General features: G+C 35.9%; 2 protein-coding genes across 5 annotated transcripts; one reads left to right on the forward strand and one right to left on the reverse strand.

The window, feature by feature from the left end:
• The first annotated feature begins 5,736 nt into the window (after nt 1–5,736).
• LOC130973270 (protein RIK) lies at nt 5,737–12,467 on the forward strand. Of its 3 annotated transcripts, none has more exons than XM_057897724.1 (12): nt 5,743–6,139; nt 6,363–6,576; nt 6,848–6,949; nt 7,040–7,074; nt 7,176–7,251; nt 7,469–7,600; nt 7,687–7,764; nt 8,438–8,531; nt 8,644–8,761; nt 9,536–10,208; nt 11,914–12,145; nt 12,314–12,467. In XM_057897724.1, exons 1-12 carry the CDS (start codon nt 6,060–6,062, stop codon nt 12,433–12,435), a joined length of 1,956 nt encoding a protein of 651 aa, XP_057753707.1. In that variant the 5' UTR covers nt 5,743–6,059; the 3' UTR covers nt 12,436–12,467. The 3 variants fall into 3 exon arrangements, with proteins under 3 accessions (XP_057753709.1, XP_057753707.1, XP_057753708.1); XM_057897725.1 differs by having other exon boundaries at nt 5,744–6,139; nt 6,851–6,949; XM_057897726.1 differs by lacking the exon at nt 12,314–12,467 and having other exon boundaries at nt 5,737–6,139; nt 11,105–12,139.
• Nucleotides 12,468–13,857: 1,390 nt separating this feature from the next.
• Nucleotides 13,858–16,651, reverse strand: LOC130977104 (glycine-rich RNA-binding protein 4, mitochondrial-like). 2 transcript variants are annotated; one of them, XM_057902117.1, is made up of 5 exons: nt 16,596–16,651; nt 15,804–15,973; nt 15,650–15,718; nt 15,121–15,227; nt 13,858–14,511 (listed from the first exon to the last, which is right to left on the reverse strand). In XM_057902117.1, the coding sequence occupies exons 2-5, from the start codon at nt 15,937–15,939 to the stop codon at nt 14,101–14,103; spliced, it is 723 nt and encodes a 240-aa protein (XP_057758100.1). In that variant the 5' UTR covers nt 15,940–15,973; nt 16,596–16,651; the 3' UTR covers nt 13,858–14,100. The 2 variants fall into 2 exon arrangements, with proteins under 2 accessions (XP_057758100.1, XP_057758101.1); XM_057902118.1 differs by having other exon boundaries at nt 15,804–15,965; nt 16,596–16,637.
• Between the last annotated feature and the right edge of the window lie 472 nt (nt 16,652–17,123).

The raw sequence follows: 17,123 nt of genomic DNA on the forward strand, positions 1-17,123 counted from the left end.
CAGATATGGGAGGGCCAGTAGAAGATGAACTAGGAGGTCCAACAGTGGTTAATGAGAAGAGTGACAGTGATGACTACAACTATGAATATGCTTCTGAAGAGTGTCATACCCCGGTATCTTCTGAGGATGAGAGGACAATGCACGGACTTGATTTCAATGAAGAAAATGAATATGGAGAGGTTCGGTTTGAGCTTGGAATGCAATTTTCGAGTATAGAGATATTTAAGAAGGCCTTGAATGATTATTTGTCTGGGATGGAAGAGATTGCATGTATATCAAGAATGAAAAGGATAGGGTCAGGGCTAGATGTGCGGAGGAGAACTGCCCATGGTTAATATATGTGGCAAGAAACTAAAAAACAATGGCATTTGAGATAAAAACATTTCACAACAAGCATACATGTGGAAGGGATTATGGAAGCAATTTGGCCGATAGGACACGGGTCACAGATAAGCTGGAAAAAAGGTTGGCAACACAGCCTAAGCTGACACCGAGGGAAGCAACGGAGCATATGAAACAGGACTACAATGTTCAGGTCCATCCAAAAATGATACAAAGGGCTTTGAAAGCAACTAGGGAAATTGTTGTTGGGAATGACAAGGCACAATATGGGAAGTTGTGGGATTATTTACAAGAGTTGCACAGGAGTAACCCAGGCAGCACGACTGACATGTGTGTTGACCCAATTCCGCAATCTCTACCGCTGTTTGACAAAATTTACGTATGCTTAGATGCGTGCAGAAATGGGTTTGTTAAGGGTTGTAGACCACTAATAGGCCTAGATGGATGCTTTTTAAAGGGGTATTATGGAGGCCAACTCCTAACTGCAATGTCACTTGATGCTAACAACCATGTATTCGTTATTGCATATGCTGTTACAAGAGCAGAAAATACAGAGAATTGGATGTGGTTTTTAACTCGACTTCAGGATGATTTGGGAGACCATCAAGTGCACGGATGGAATCTCATGTCCGACCAACAGAAGGTAACAACATTTGCCAACCTATTTTTATATTGTTTATAATTCTGCAGAGTATAGTTGGATTATAGTGTAGATACTGTTTAGATTATTAGATATTGTTTTATAAATACAAGTCTGCACAAGATAATTGTCTTATTAGATATAGACTTCTGTTGCACATGTTGGATTATAATTAGATGTTTGTAACACTTATAATTGGCATGCCATTTTCAGTTTTATAAATGCAATTCTGCACAATATAATTGACTTATAATTAGTTTATGGCTATAGACTTCTGTTGCACATGTTGGATTATAATTAGATGTTTGTAACGGTTATAATTGGCATGCCTTTTTTAGTTTAATAAATGCAATTTTGCACAATATAATTGACTTATAATTGGTTTATACCAGTGACTTCTATTGCCAGCAATTGGTGTATAATTAGATGTTCGTAGCAATTATAAATGACTTATATTTAGTTTTTAAACCAAACTTGCAGGGACTTATGCATGCAGCAAAGGAAGTCATGCCTTATGCACACCATAGAAATTGTGTGTTGCACATTTGGAAGAATCTTCAACAAAAATTCAATAACAAGCAGGTAAAGGGACTGTTATGGCATGCTGCCAAGTGCACTACTCAAATGCAATTCAAAGCATCAATGGAGAAGTTTAAAAGTGAGTGCCACGGAGGATGGGAGTATATGAATCAATTTGACCCAGCAGCTTGGTGCAAGGCATATTTCAGTCATGGTCCGAAGAATGATAGCCTCACCAATAACATGTGTGAGGTTTGGAATTCTATGATAGTTGAGGCTAGGGAGAAGACGATTCTAACAATGTGTGAAGAGATAAGGTGTACACTAATGAAAAAGATGGCCAAGCACAAGAGGATTCTAGGGAGGTGCACTGGAAAACTGGCACCAGCGCAGCAGTGGAGACTTGACAGGCACATTAAACCACAGAATCATAAATGGAATGCACAATGGAGCGGAGATAATGACAGGGTTCTATTTGAAGTTACTAGGGGAAAACACAAATTGGGTGTCAATCTCCAACAACATACATGCACTTGCAATGCATGGCAGTTGACAGGTAAACATTAATTATAACTCGTGTCTTGTTATTTTCACAATTTTTAGCGAATCATATTCATGTTTTTATTGCTGTTGTATAGGGATGCCATGTGTCCACGCAGTTGCTGCTATCTCTAAGTTGAGAATTAAGGCTGCCGAAGACTTTGTGAGCCCTTATCTCACTATGGATGTTGTGAGGAAAACATATGACTTGTGTGTAAATCCGGTGAACAGCGAAAAATTTTGGGAGAAGACAGACCATCCAAAGCCATAACCCCCCAAGATAGTAAGACCAGCTGGTCGTCCAAAGAAACGAAGGACTGAATCCGGTGCACCCCCTCCCCCTCCAGTGATTGGCGACAAAGTGAGAAGAACTTTTCAGGTAACGTGTAGCAAATGCGGGGAGAAGGGGCATTATTATAAAACATGCAAGGGAGCACCAGCTAAACCCGACTGGCAACCAAAAAGGAAGAAGGCAAAAGCGGCTAGCAAAGCTTTGGTTGTGATGACTGAAAATTTAGCTCCTGCCCCTCCCCCTATAGGGAATGTGGCTGGTATTGATGGTGGTGTAAATAACATACATGTTGAAGAACCTGAACCTATTCACCTGGACCCTCTTGTAAGTTTTTTTCTTTGGACAAGTATTTTGTAACTCGTATACATTTTGGGTTGTGTCTTTGAGTATTCACAATGAGTTAATATTTGAAAACATATGTGGCTATGAAAACATGTTTCTGTCATACAGGATACGGCTAGAAAAAATAAGAAAAAAATGCCAAAGAGGCCACATGTAGAGCCAGATGAGATAAACATTTCACAAAATGCCCCAACTGCAGAGGTAAATAGACACACCATAGTTCTTAATTTTTTTTTAACACACAAAAGATGTAGTGTTGGAGCCCAAATGTGATTTCACTATTGTTTTACCAGGTTCCAGGAATTGATCAAACTACTCCAATGAATCAGGCCACAACTCAGAAGTCAAAGGCTCAGCCCCATTATGCAGCACCAAAGATTAGGCCTAAACAGAGTGTCAGAAAGGCCCCCAGGTCCTCCAATGCAACCCAACGAACCTCCTCACAATATACAAGCCCAACCAGAAGGACAAGGCTTAGAGAGAACCTCTCATGCAATCTCCAATGAAACTTTGGCAGCAGCTAGCACTGGAACCTCACCAAGGCTATTCAAGTTCATTCCAACTCCAGGAATGAAGCCTCCACCAAAAAAACAGTGAAAGAACTTGCTATATGGATATTATGTTGTTTAGGAAATGTAGAACTTTGGTTTAGGGGGAGACTCTATCTTAGTTATTTTGGTTATAGTGTTGATGTTATGATTAGGTTCTGATTTAAAGTCTACATAATACTCAAGGTTGATTTAGAGATACAGTCAATTTTTTTGGTTTTTGTTTTAGTATCAAGTTAAAAAAACACACATGGTCTTCTGAGTGAAACTTTGGAGCAGGTCATATTTTGGAGTGAACTTTTTGTAAAATACTCATGCTTTGGTTTGTGAATCACTTAATCACTTTATATGTTGATTTCAACTTTTATGAAACTCTCAGGAATTAGAGTTCAATTCCAAATTTCTCAGAGATTTGAATATTTATTTACATTGTTATCTTCATAGACATGTATTTCACAAACTCATAATAATACAATATGATAATATCTCAATACACTATTTTAAATTCTTATAACTACATGAAATAAAATAAATTAAGTATCACTGAATTAGAGTAAATAATCATAACATCAGTTGTTGTCTTCATACAAGCTATGAATTTCAACAATAATATATTAAGTAGTTGTCTTCTATTTACATAACTTTGCACACTAAATCAAATTCACATTTTTCTCAATTAACCCACTGCAAATTAATGAAATTATAAATGTAATTGCAATTCCAATTAAAAAAGTGGTTAATGTTCTGCATTTAGTGTTGCCTCCAAATATTTTTTCAATTTTCTGCTTTGCCATCATTACTTCCAGTGCCTCCAATCTTTCTTCCATCGTCTTCAAACTTTCAACCACACCATTCTGATTGACATAAGCTTTATGTGAATATGACTCAACATATTCATTAAGCCAAGCAAAGTATTTGCAATGTGGAGCTGCAACAAATAACACTCCATGGTAATGGCAAGGAATTTTGAAACAAAACTAAAATTGAAAAATGACTACCTTAAAATAAGAGCAACAAAAAAAAAGTCTGTTCGAATTTTCTGCAGTGCTAGATTGAAACAATATTGCATATGTGCCACAATGACATCTGGGTGCTACAAATCTTTTCTTGCCTTGATTTGCCTTTTCTCCTATACTCCCAGTGGAACCCAGACTCGGACTCCAGCACAAATTCTTCCCAGCTTCATTGCTTTCCTCCACGGTTCGTGAAGAAGAGTCTCTGACTTTCATAGCCATATTGTTCTTCAAGAGAAAACCCTTTATCTTCACTCTACACACAATGAAGACAATGAAGAATAAAGAAAAAATCCTAAATAACTATGAACACCCAGGAGATAATGCTCATAATGAAACGCAACGTTTCAACAAAGGTACAGAGGCGATTTGTCCTAATTATGAAGGAGAGAAACCCACGTGGACAAGTTACTGACACATCAGCCAGTTACCTGCTCGGATCCGGTTGCAGGGACTGGAACGTACTGAAATCATAATAGATAGGGATCGATTTGGGTATTTAGATTTCTTAGGGGGTGGGAAGTCCATCGACCAAATCTTTAGGGACCGGAAATGACATTTACTCTATTTTTTATTTAAATACTAAAATTTTAGACCAAATTATGCGTAACAAAAAAATTATAAAATATAAAAAATAATAATAAGAGAAAGAGAGTGTTTTTATTCTTACAAAAAGAAAATAGATGAAGAAAAAGAAAAAAAAAGAAGAAGTTGTCCACGATTTATCTCTGTCTCCATTTCTATCGCCACTCTCGTACGATTTTAAAACTAAATTCTTAAGGACGATTTTGTATGAAAAAAAAATTAGGGACAAAAAAATTAGAGCGAATACCTAGGGCCCTTAACATAAAAAATACCCAATTCGGTCCCTATACTTTACTTTTATGGGACTAATTAGTCCCTATGCCAAAAAAAAAATACAAGCCATAAAAATAAAGCTCAACTACTCAGGAGCCAAGTTATGTATTTTTTTTACGGGACTCGTTATCTTTCGAGATATTGTCAAGGCGTTTAAGATTTTTCTTAAAAAAAATTTGACTTATATTTTAGAGACAAAAATTGTATTTAATCCATAAATAAATAAAGACAATTATTTTTGTATTTTCTAAATATTAGAGAATTTTTTTTAATATATTATCACATAATAAAATTAATTATACTCGTATTTAATATAGAAAATAATTTTTTATATTTTATTTAAATATAAATTATTATATTTAAATTAAATCCTAAATTATTATTTTTATTTTTATGAGACGACAAAATTTAATAAATACTTGCATAATCTTGGATTAAATTTAATAAATGTTCAAAAAAATTTATTTAAATTTATTATATATGAAATTGATTAAATATTTAATTATTTCATGTGTTAAAAATATACTGCATAAAATGTGTTTATTTATCTACTTTGTAAAGAGCTAACAATCAAAACTAGACACTAAATTAAAGAAAAAACAAATTCCTTTTTTCTTTTATTTTTTATTTTTTGGAGTCAGCCTTGAGCGTTGAGCCCTTGACGGCTTTGGTAGTTAACCACTAAAACGGCAATCCAGTTTGTCAAATGCCACTGTTTAGCCTTTAACGTCGTCGTTTTATCGCATCTGTGGATTCATTGCACCGAACAACGTGTGGTGGCTTTATCGGAGAAAAGTGAAATTACAGTGTAACACGGCGAGATTAGCTGATTAGGCGCAAAACCCCAAGTCTGCACCCATTTACAAAACAAAATCTCGTTTAATTCGAAGTCCCCAGCGCAAGTTTTTGGTGCTTCCGATTTTTTTCGCGCGAAGCAAAACCCAGAAGAATTGCTTAATTGAACAATGACAGAAGATAGCAGCGTTAGGGTTTCTTCTTCCGATGAAGCCAACGTCCCCAACGATGCATCACACGCAAGGCAGAGGTAAATTACAAATTTCCGTTTTGCAGATTATGTTGAATTGGTTGAACCTTTGTGCAGTGTGGATTACGTCATTTAATTGTTATTTTCATGTTTGTTTCTCTTAGAGATATGCAAGTGTTTGATTAATTTGATTGCGACTATTTGAGAGTTAAAATTGATGAGTGATCGAGACGCTAAACTTCAATGTATTTAAGGCATAGTTTCGGTCTGTTTTTGTGCGTAGGAAGAAGAAGAGAAAGTGGGATCAACCAGCTGAGTCGTTGGTAGCGGTTGGGATGGCGGTCCCTGGAGTTATTCCTTTAAGCACCACTGCAACCCTTGGTGGAGGGATTTCATATCCGGGCATAGCTCCAGTCTCTGGTGCAGTTTTAACAAATCCATTGGTGGCATCAGTTCAGCAACAAACTACTATTGGAGCAGTCCAAAAACCTAATCAAGTGAGATATCTACTCATCTCAAACTTACAATGTTCATCATTTATGCAGATGATGATTTTCCTACCAAAACCACAAATCAAACTGGTGCTTTGCAAAATGTCTATTTGAAGTGTTAAATCTTAATATATATGTATTTATTTTTCAATATGCTGCTGAAGGCTGTTTTTCCACTACGAATTTTGTTTGATAGTCGATCTGGTTTTTGTTTTGTGTTTTGTTCTTAATATGTTATGTGTTCCTTATTTTGATTTTGGGATGAATTCTCATGTAGCAGAAGATCCAAGATGAATTAATAATTGCTCGAGAAATTGTCATCAACGATGCTGAGTCTTCTGTTCGGTACAAGTTGACAAAACGCCAGACACAAGAGGAGGTGAATTATATGCAATCAATTCCACATCCCTATCTCCAAGCATTTCTCACTCACTCTCGTCCTTAGTAAAATTTTTTCCACCTTATGCAGATTCAGAGGTGCACCGGTGCTATAGTTATCACTAGGTTTGTGGTGCACGCCATTTGCAAAGTCAGTCCTTTTTAGTGTTTCCTAGCCCCTGCATTTGATGCTGATTTTTTTGTTTTTTTTTGTTTTCCCTCTGCAGGGGGAAGTATAGGCAACCTAATGCACCAGCAGATGGAGAGAAGCCATTGTATCTTCACATTTCTGCAGGAGCTCATGTAACAGCTACTGTCTTTTAAGTAGAATGATGCTTGGGTTAAATAACCAGACTTAACCATTTATTACTAGAAACAGATAGATGAATTCCTTTGAAACTGATGCTTTTCTATCTTGAATAATTAATATGTGGCTTTTTTGTCTTATGATTGATCATTCACAACAATAGTGATATTTCATGATTTGGTTTTCCTTTGGGTGACACCTAATAATTTGCAGATAAAAGAGACGGCAGAACGAATTTTAGCCGTTGATCGTGCTGCTGCAATGATTGAAGAAATGCTAAGACAGGGGCCGAATTCACAGTTGGTTCCTTCTTCCCCACCTTCCATCCTAGCTAATGGGCTGAAGGTAATTCATCCATTATTAACTTATGGATATTCACTATGCTGTTGTAATGTTTAGATGTTGACAACCAATATTTCTGCATGAATCAGGTGTTCAGTGAAAGTGTGTTTTTGGGCTTTGATGCTGACCCATCATTGAATATTGCTGCACGAATACGTGGACCAAATGTGAGCGCTTGACTACAGTACTTAATTGATTTGTCTATTCATAGTTCACTGTTTTAGGTGGGAGTTGTGTATGACTATACGTAAACTTAATGTCTGCCACAATTCCTATTTGTTTTCCTTTTTTTTTTCTTGGCTGCACCTGATGGTTTGTGGTGTGACCATATGTTCATCTGCTGTATTTGTTTTCATACTTCTACCATTTTTCTATCCTTTATTATGTGTGCATGTGTCCTACTATTTTTTAACTTCTGATATGATGGTGTGGAAATACCTAGAGTTAGTAGGACTAGGAGTTTTCAAATGGATGATTAGGCAAGAAAAAAAGGGAGGATAGAACTGGGGGATGGATGAAATGTTGTAATGTTAAATATGGCATAGAAGTATTAGTTAAGTGCAAAGTAGTGAATAGAAGGTGGAGACTGAATGCCAACTGGTTTGCGTTAGTAAACTGATTCTGAACTTGTGCTGATTTTAGCCTTGATCAGCCTTCTTAGGCTTCTACTAGTTGAATGCCCTGCATCTTTATGTTTATTTCCATCTTTACTTTAGTTTCTTGTGAACTTTGTGTATATTGAGGTTGAAATAATCTGATGTTTCAAGCTTTTCTGACATCCCCATACAATTGGGAGAAATTGTTTTGGTGTTGGTGGTGCTTTTGGATTTGAACGTGCAGGACCAGTATATAAATCACATTATGAATGAAACAGGAGCTACTGTTATACTGAGAGGACATGGTTCAGGAAGCGATGAATGCTCAAATGGAGAAGGTCCATTTTTTTGTCCTTTATGATCTGAACTTTGTAATGGCATGTTTGTTCAGCATAGCATATTTTTTATATGTATGGTTCTCAACTGGATTTTTTTCCCTGGTTGCAACAGATGGACAGCAGCCCATGCATTTATTTTTGTCGAGTAATAATGCAAAAAGTCTTGAAGATGCTAAGCTTCTGGCTGAAAACCTCTTGGATACAATCAGCGTAGAGTGTGGTGTTTCCAGGTATTTAATTTGTTTAATGTTAAGGGTTTAGGATATGTAAGCCATTTTTCAGTTGTGAAATAACGAGGAAATATTTCCTTCCTTGGATATTATAATTATTAGTATCTGACTATCTGATATAAAGCAGAAACACCAAGTTTTAAGATAGATACTTTTTAGTATTTGGTAACCTTTTTCATACGACATTTTAATATCAACATGTCCTTATATGATGAGGGATCCTCACTGCTGTAAATAATTGTTTAGGGTACTCTTTCCGAAGCTAAGAATGGATGAAGGGTAATTAGCTGAGGTTGAGGTATACATTGGGATTAGAATGCTCTGGGTTTTATTTAAGCCCTTACAACCCGTTAGCTCTAGTTTTGTGAATTGCAGGCAGGTGCCTAACAGCTGCCCTCGACTCACTCTCATGGAATTATTGGGCTGCATAAATTATTATTATAAACCTCAGTGTCCAATTTCATTTATAAGGACTGTGTACTTTGACTTGGGAATTTGAACTCTCGAGTTCATCTTTTGTCAAAGTATTGATACATAGAACTTGATTTCATTTATGGTGCATTTTAGTTTTGTCTAGAACTGAAGTGGAGTTTGAAGGGGAAGTGTGGGTGGAAGTTTAAGTTGCTAAATGTAATTGGTAATTGAGAATATTTCCTCTGCCTTCTGCAATTTCAATTCTTTAGATTTTGTGTTCTCTGGTGGTTTTCAAGTGTTTTCATGATGACAATTTTTATTTAGTTGGATTTGTAAATAACTTATGTTCAACTGTCTTAGGGTTTCATCATGTAAGGTTTATAGTGCTGTTCCACAGCCACAGCAGGTATATAGTGCTGTTCCACCACCTCAGCAGGTATATAGTGCTGTTCCACCTCCCCAGCAGGTATATAGTGTTGTACCACCTCCCCAGCAGAACCCTACTGCCATTTCAACCCCACTGGTTTACAGTGCTGTTCCACCCCCACAGCAGTTGTTAGCTGGAGTTCAGAGTTCCACAATGGGGCTAGAGGCGACTACAGGCTTAACCACCAGTTCAATATCATCAGCTGTGGGCTCCACACCAGTTACTCCAGCTTCCTTTGTTGGTGTTCCTGGTGTCGCCACTACTGCCCTCGCACCAGGTGCTACACCATATTCTGCAGGATATTTGAGCTCTGGTTCCCAAGCAAACTCGATTGGTTATACTCCCCCTTCAGTATTAGGTGGCACTAGCTATATTGGATACGGTGGAATATATCCCCAAGCTACTCCTTTGCAGCAAGTGGCCCTTGTCCTGCGACATTCTCCTTCCATTGCTTCAACAGTTGCTCCAACAACATCAGCATCAAATGAAGAATCTAAATCTAAGTCGACCACAAGCTCTGAAGTTGAAAAGGAGAAACGGCCATCTCAGAGGCGGAAGTTTCAAGAATTACCAGTTGGCTCAAATGGCACACGGAAATTCAATCAGGTCATTGCATTACTATTGCTAAAATCTTTGAAATACAACATTGCCTGTATCCAAGGAAAAGTCTTTTGTTCCCCTTTATTCCATTGTAGTTTTTTTAGTAACATTGGTAATAATATAATGGTTTGGATTCTGAAAGTTCAATAGTTCTACCTGTGGTCCATGGATCTAATTACTGGGTGTAGAAATTTAAATATTTCAGCAAGCATTGAGGTAAGAGTGACCCTCCATCGTGTTGAATATGTTATCTCTGGGCTCTAAAATGAGGAGCACCACAATGAAGAAAAGAGAAAAAAAATTAAAATAGAAAAATCTCTGTTGCCTTTCTTAGCCTTTCTTAATTTAAAAAAGGATTTTCAAGAATCTTGATATCACAATAATGCCAATTCTATTCCTTTCAGAGCCCCTAGTTACATTGACGCCAATTCCTAATATTTGAGTCATAGGTTGCCTTTTCCTTGTATGTTCAGATAATATATTACAGGAATAATGGTAATTCTTGTTAATAAAGACTATAACCTATTGTGTCATTTAAAAATAATAGGGTAGTTAAGTTTTTTCTATTTTGTTTTCAGGATCAAAGGAAATAAAATTACAAATTTGCAATTCAATAGCTCCATGGAAATACCGTGTTGAGATTTTATTTTTATTCATAGCTTGCTTGGGTTTTTCTGATCCTGTGTCACCAGTATGCTGTATATTCACTGTTAGCTTGTATATACTAGGAAAAGAGAGCCCTTATGCTTATGTTTTCTATATAACTATGCATATCTTAACTTTGTGACTTCTCTCTCTTCTTTCTTTATCAATGACAAGTAGAAAATTAAATGTTTTTAATCTTCAGCTCTATTTTACCATACATATTACCTTGTGCTGACTGTTAGTGCTTAATATTCCAGGTATTTTCTCTGACCTTCTATGAAGCTAATAGGCTGACACTGGACCTGTCTGTTGGGCCGTTGGTTTGTATGTTTGACAGGGTTTTCAGTTTTGGAGGAATTAGGAGGGCGCTCATTGCTTCAATGCATTTGTCATTGTCAATCTGAGATATTCTGATTTTTTTTTTTTTTTAATCTTAGCTCCACTTGAAACGGTTTTATCAGCACCAAATTGATTTAATTTCCTGGGGGAAAAAAGATCATCTGAGATAGGAATAGGAGAAAATATATGTTACAAATGGGATATCATAGTAAAGTATAATTGATAGGGAAGATAATTAGATGTGAGTAAAATACATTAGATGAGAAAGATTTATAAGTTTCATGGTTATTATCCATTGAACAGGCATGGGTAAACATCATAATTTTTTAAAACTCTAGTGTTGACAACCTCATCCGGCACGAGGTGATAAGTAACCATATCCATGAAAAGACCATGCAAGCATTTTAACCCTCGTGAAAGCTTTATCCTATGTCTCTATTCATTCAAGAACTCATGTTTTTATTTAAAAAAAAATGTCCATCCTCATCAAGAAATTAAGTTATGTGCTAGACTTTTTGTTTAGATATTTCCATATTGATTCTATATTTGATCTTGGTACTTCAAATCATTGCTATATATTGTTTATCATTTTTTCTTTTTAACTTTTCCTATTCAGTCTCAATTGACTTTTAGTTTGGTGTGTCGGGACAATTATTACAATAACATCTGATTCAGAAGTTGTGTCTGGATTTTTTTTCCTTTCTCTTCCAATCTAACTTAATTGCAGGGATTAGAGCATTTAAAACCTAATGAACAATCTGCTGATATGGCTGTGAGGAAAGTATTGACTATGCCAGCTCCTAAGAAGTTGATCCAGCCATCATACAATGGAATGCCTCCTCCTCCCCCAAGAAAAATGCCCCCACCACCACCTCCACCTAAATTTCATGATCCACCTGAAGTTAAAGTACAGGAAAAAAGCGAGAGTTTTCCTAAGACAAAATCTGATGCAGTTCCTGGTTAGAGTCAATCCTACTTATGCTTTACCGTGTTGATTTTCTTGCTAACAACATTGTAACGTTTCTTTGATATATCATTCTGTGCCAGGGTGGCCCTGTAATTTTACTTTTAAGTACCCTGCTGGCTAACTTCTACATCAATTTATGTGACTTCTTTATCCATTTCAGATACTTTGGTGAAGCTGATGGAATATGGAGACGAGGATGATGATCTAGACGATTCTAGTGAGGAATCACTTGCTAGCTCACCGCGCAAAGTTGGGGCTCAAAAGCCTTTCTGGGCTTTATGATAAGATCCATAAGTGTATGCTGGAAAGCATGAGATGTAAATAAGTAAAGGTTGGGATGGAGCCAGTTCTTGTTAATGCGAATTGCTGGATCGGCGATTATGGTTACTCTTCCAGGTGGAACAAGGTCGTGGTCCTGAGCATAATTTTTGGAGTGAAAATAGGATGTTGAGTAGCATCACCTTAAAAGTTCTTAAATTGCACATACTCATTTGCTTTGGGATACCAATTGTTCCGTTGTAATTTTTTGTTCTAATTTGAGTATACATAATACATGTATTTAGGAGTAGTTGGCTGCCAATGTGATGTAGCAATGCTGTGTTACAAGGGATTGAAATAGGGCTTTTGTTTCACCCCGTTTTCATAGTCTGCGCCCACTTAGCGACTGAACTTGATAGATGAACGAAACTTGTTCCTGATAAAGATACATAGAACAAGCAATTGCAAAAGCAAAACATATTTTGCTTCTCCACTTTTTATCCTTTTGTCCGTTCTGATTAATGATGAAAGAAATGCACTAATCCAAGCCAACTCAACAGTTTGGATATCAATTGGGATATTATCAAAACAATATTCAAGCTTAAAAATTGATTTGCCCCAAATGGATTTCTTTTTCCTTCATGTTTCCGGAATCCGGTCATTCTATGGCACTGCAAGAACAATAACCAGCTCATAACTATACAAGTATTTTAATCATTGAATAATATATATATATATATATATATATATATATATAGAGAGAGAGAGAGAGAGAGAGAGAGAGAGAGAGAGAGAGAGAGAGAGAGAGAGAGAGAGCAACAATTCCATCATTAAAAAGTCGCTACACATTAGCTTCTTTTGTGGAAGATATGTGATATGTCGCTACTCGCTACAATTGTTCAAAGATTTTTCTTAATTCATATTGAGTGGGTTTTGCCAATATATATTAATCATTTTGCAAAAGATATGTGATAATAAATTTAATTAATGATTAAAGAAACGTAATATTTTTTAAAAGTTTAAAACCAAGATATCTTGGTTGACGTCATTATTTAAACGTAGTACTCTACCACCTCCAACAACCATCAGTTGCTAGTATGCCGCCACCAAACCACTACCACATCTCTGTTATATTAATTTCTAAAGAGTAAAGAACAAAAAAATACTTCATATTTTTAACACCAAATTATTTGAATTCAAATCAAATCTTTCAAATTGAAAGAATTTGATATTACTTGAAATATAAACTTACAAATCGAATCAATTCCAATTTTATTGTATTCTAAAAACATCCTTAACCTTGAAGTAATATCACAAGCAATTTTTACCCTAAACCAGATTACTATCAATAATTGTTCACCACTTTGAGGTGCTAAAACTAAAGCAGCTTGGGATGGAATATCGACTCCTTTCAAACATGTTTGTAGTTATGTTCAATCCACAAAGGAACATAATCACATAACCCTTTATGTTAGCATAACCATGTTTTTCATTCTAAGCAAGAAAGATAAGATAGAAATATAATCATTCTAAATGCAGTTGCAAATCAATCCTAGAAAATCTCTTATTACAAATCAGTTGTTGAGCTGAAAAACTAACAAATTCAAGCCAAACAATCAAGTTCTGGGAAAAAAAGGGGGAGAAAGGCAAACAAAAACGGTTACTTGCTCTGTTTGCAAGATGGTAGCCTCACCCACGGTTCTGTGCGATATCACCGGATTCATCATTGTTTTCCCTCAGATTGTTGTCTTGAAACTCCCCATCTGTTCTGTCCTTTTGTTCATCAAACTCATGATCATATCCCAAACCCGTATTGCCTCCACCAGAGGGAAGATCTCCACCAGAGTTATCATTGAATTGGAAATTACTAGCACCGCTATCTGCGAAACTAGTTTGAGTGCTGCCACCACCATAGCTTGCTGGGGCACCATATCCACCACCTCCATAACTTCCACCACTATTATCATTACCACCGAAATTACCACCGCCATAGCCACCACCTCCATAGCCGCCACCACCGCCATAGCCGCCGCCACCACCAAATCCTGGACGTGATTTTTCTGCAGCATAGTTCACACGTATTCTCCGACCATGAAGATCCTGTGAAACAACAGAATTTGAGATGCTACATGAAATATAACCAAACTTCTAGAATTTTCAGCAATTAGACAGCTTAGTCTATTGACACTAACAGTGACAACTAATTGATGCTAATGCTAAATTCTATCCGTCCAAATGAAGAACTATTTTCATTCCTTATGTTTTACTAGACAGTGCCAAGTTTCAATTGGTGAAAAGCTTATGCTTCAAATTTCTAAATCTTGGTTTAGAATTTCTCACAAAACATATCAATGTTTCTTTAAAAGTTCTTATTTGAAGGCCAACAGTTGAAACAATTTAGAAAAGTATATATTATTCAATGGAAAACTTTCCAGACAAGAATTCTATTATGCACATAACAGATGCATTTTTGTGAGTTTAAAGCGTGATTTCTGAAATCTGAAAATAGTCACTTGCATACGCAAGAAACTTGTATGTGAACCTTGCCTCAGACACCTAAGAGCAATTGCATACTCCAGTATATGCATAATTTCATTTCATATGTAATTTGCAACTTTTCAGTGAAGACACCCTTACAATTTCTTGATGAATATGTCAGATAATTTTATATGCTCAGCTACATAGATCACCGCAAGAAGTTGAAGATACCTGGCCATCCATGGCTTGAATGGCAGAAGATGCATCCTCGGTTGTTGCAAAAGTTATGAATCCAAAACCTCTGGACCTTCCAGTTTCACGGTCCATAATAACCCTTGCTGAAAGAATATTAAGAGCAATGGCACAATCAATAATCACCATATTATAAAATGTGCATGCTTGACAGAAAGATGCATTTTTTATTGTCTTATGTAAACAATTGATTGCTACTAGTTGCCCTGTGTCGCAGACCGGAGACCGCAATTACCGACAATGAAACATTTTATCATTTTATCATGATTAATAACTACATTTTTAAATTAATTCTAGAAAAAACAGAGAAGAGAAACAAAAACACAAGTTAACAAGAACACAAAAGTATAATCTAGTTCAGACTTTGATATAAATATTTTCAATTATGAAAGGAGCGAAGTTGTGCTGGTATGACACTTATTAATATCAGGCATCATACCGCTCACTGTACGAAATTTAGCACACAATGAAAAACTAGCGGAATTTGATAGTCGAAAAAGAAAACTACCATCAACTACTTCTCCATAGCGTGCAAAAGCCTCCCGCAGACTCATCTCATCTGTGCTATATGAAATACCTGCAACGCAGTAAAAATTTGAGGTTTCATTACTATTTCCATGGAGGAAAAGTTGAGAACAATAAACATAATAAATTTAATGTACCTCCGATGAAAAGCTTTGAAGATGACATGGATCGAATAGCCTGGAAAATCGAAGGTTTCGATCCAGACAACTCTTGATTGATGTGCCTGACAGCAGATTGCTTCAGTAGGCTTCCCATTCTATTGAGGAACGCCATTGCTCAAACCCAATAAAAGCGTAACACTGAAAAGCTGTTATGTGGCATAGTCATTGATCATTAAAACTTAAGATATAATACATTCAAAAACGCAAGTTCCACTATCATATCACTTTTGTACTACGTATTAAAAATAATTATTAATGCACTTGCAATCTGATAAAAGAAAATCCAAACCTAATTTCATATTAGCCAAAGCATAAAAAGCTAAATCACATTCATGTCATAAAGTTAAAACAATCCTCTTCGTTCTCTCTACACCGAAAATCAAAAGAAAGAAAAAAAAAACATAAAAATACAATCAGCAGCTAATCTTTCATAATACCATAAAACCAATGAGGAAAAAAAATCGAATTTTTAATATTTTAGTCCCTTTCTTCCATAATGATGCTGTTCCTCGAAGAACCTCTTACATTTTTTCAGAAAGCAGAGGCCTCGAAGACCTTAAAAATCAGATTTTTGAACAATAATAAGCAGCACCAAGGTCAATCGAATCAACCGCTATAAAACCCCGATAAAGGAATAAACAGAGTGGAAAACAAAAAAGATCAGCAGCCAAATAAACCCTACAGAAAATAATAGTGAAATCGCAACGGAAACGAATAAAGGGAAAAAGGGTTGAAGGAAAACTTTGATCTTTGAGATCATATTCATACCTATGTTGAGAAGCACTGTGAGGTTTTCTTCTTCTTAGTGTGCCACTTCTAAAACCCTTGTTGCTGCTCGAAGCTAACCTAAAATAGGGTTTGGATTTGGAAACTTCCACGTGGCATGATCGTGCCTGCTCGGATGTTTCTGCTTGAGTAACACTAACCGTTAGATTCCCATGTTTGTCATTTAATTTTTCGAAGAAAAAAATAATTAATTTATTATATACCAAATTCCAAACATTAGCCACTAATTAATCCGGCATAGAAAATTTTATTATATTATCGGTATTGTTAGATAAACAATTATTTTTGTAAATAATGTGAAAAATAAATTTTAAAGTTGACCCAATAAAATAAAAAAATACTCGATCTCAAATTATCTCTTAAACTTTAACATTAGGATAACCATATGTATATCTAGTGAATTGAACATCCAGTCATTGTTAACTGTACATGAATAAATCGAATCAAAAGAAATAACCATCCAATTAAAAATAAGGGCAATTTACCCAAATAAATAAATTGGGTGAAAGC

Source organism: Arachis stenosperma, chromosome 4 (assembly GCF_014773155.1).
Source record: "Arachis stenosperma cultivar V10309 chromosome 4, arast.V10309.gnm1.PFL2, whole genome shotgun sequence".
Classification (NCBI taxonomy): domain Eukaryota; kingdom Viridiplantae; phylum Streptophyta; class Magnoliopsida; order Fabales; family Fabaceae; genus Arachis; species Arachis stenosperma.

Coding starts and splice junctions, on each gene's coding strand:
- LOC130977104 (XM_057902117.1), bottom strand. CDS start 15,939: ATGGCGTTCCTCAATAGAATGGGAAGCCTACTGAAGCAATCTGCTGTC. Junction 15,719..15,803: donor TTCAAAGCTTTTCATCGGAG/GTACATTAAATT, acceptor ACTGCGTTGCAG/GTATTTCATATAGCACAGAT. Junction 15,228..15,649: donor CTATGGAGAAGTAGTTGATG/GTAGTTTTCTTT, acceptor ATATTCTTTCAG/CAAGGGTTATTATGGACCGT.
- LOC130973270 (XM_057897724.1), top strand. CDS start 6,060: ATGACAGAAGATAGCAGCGTTAGGGTTTCTTCTTCCGATGAAGCCAAC. Junction 6,577..6,847: donor CAGTCCAAAAACCTAATCAA/GTGAGATATCTA, acceptor ATTCTCATGTAG/CAGAAGATCCAAGATGAATT. Junction 8,532..8,643: donor TGAATGCTCAAATGGAGAAG/GTCCATTTTTTT, acceptor TGGTTGCAACAG/ATGGACAGCAGCCCATGCAT.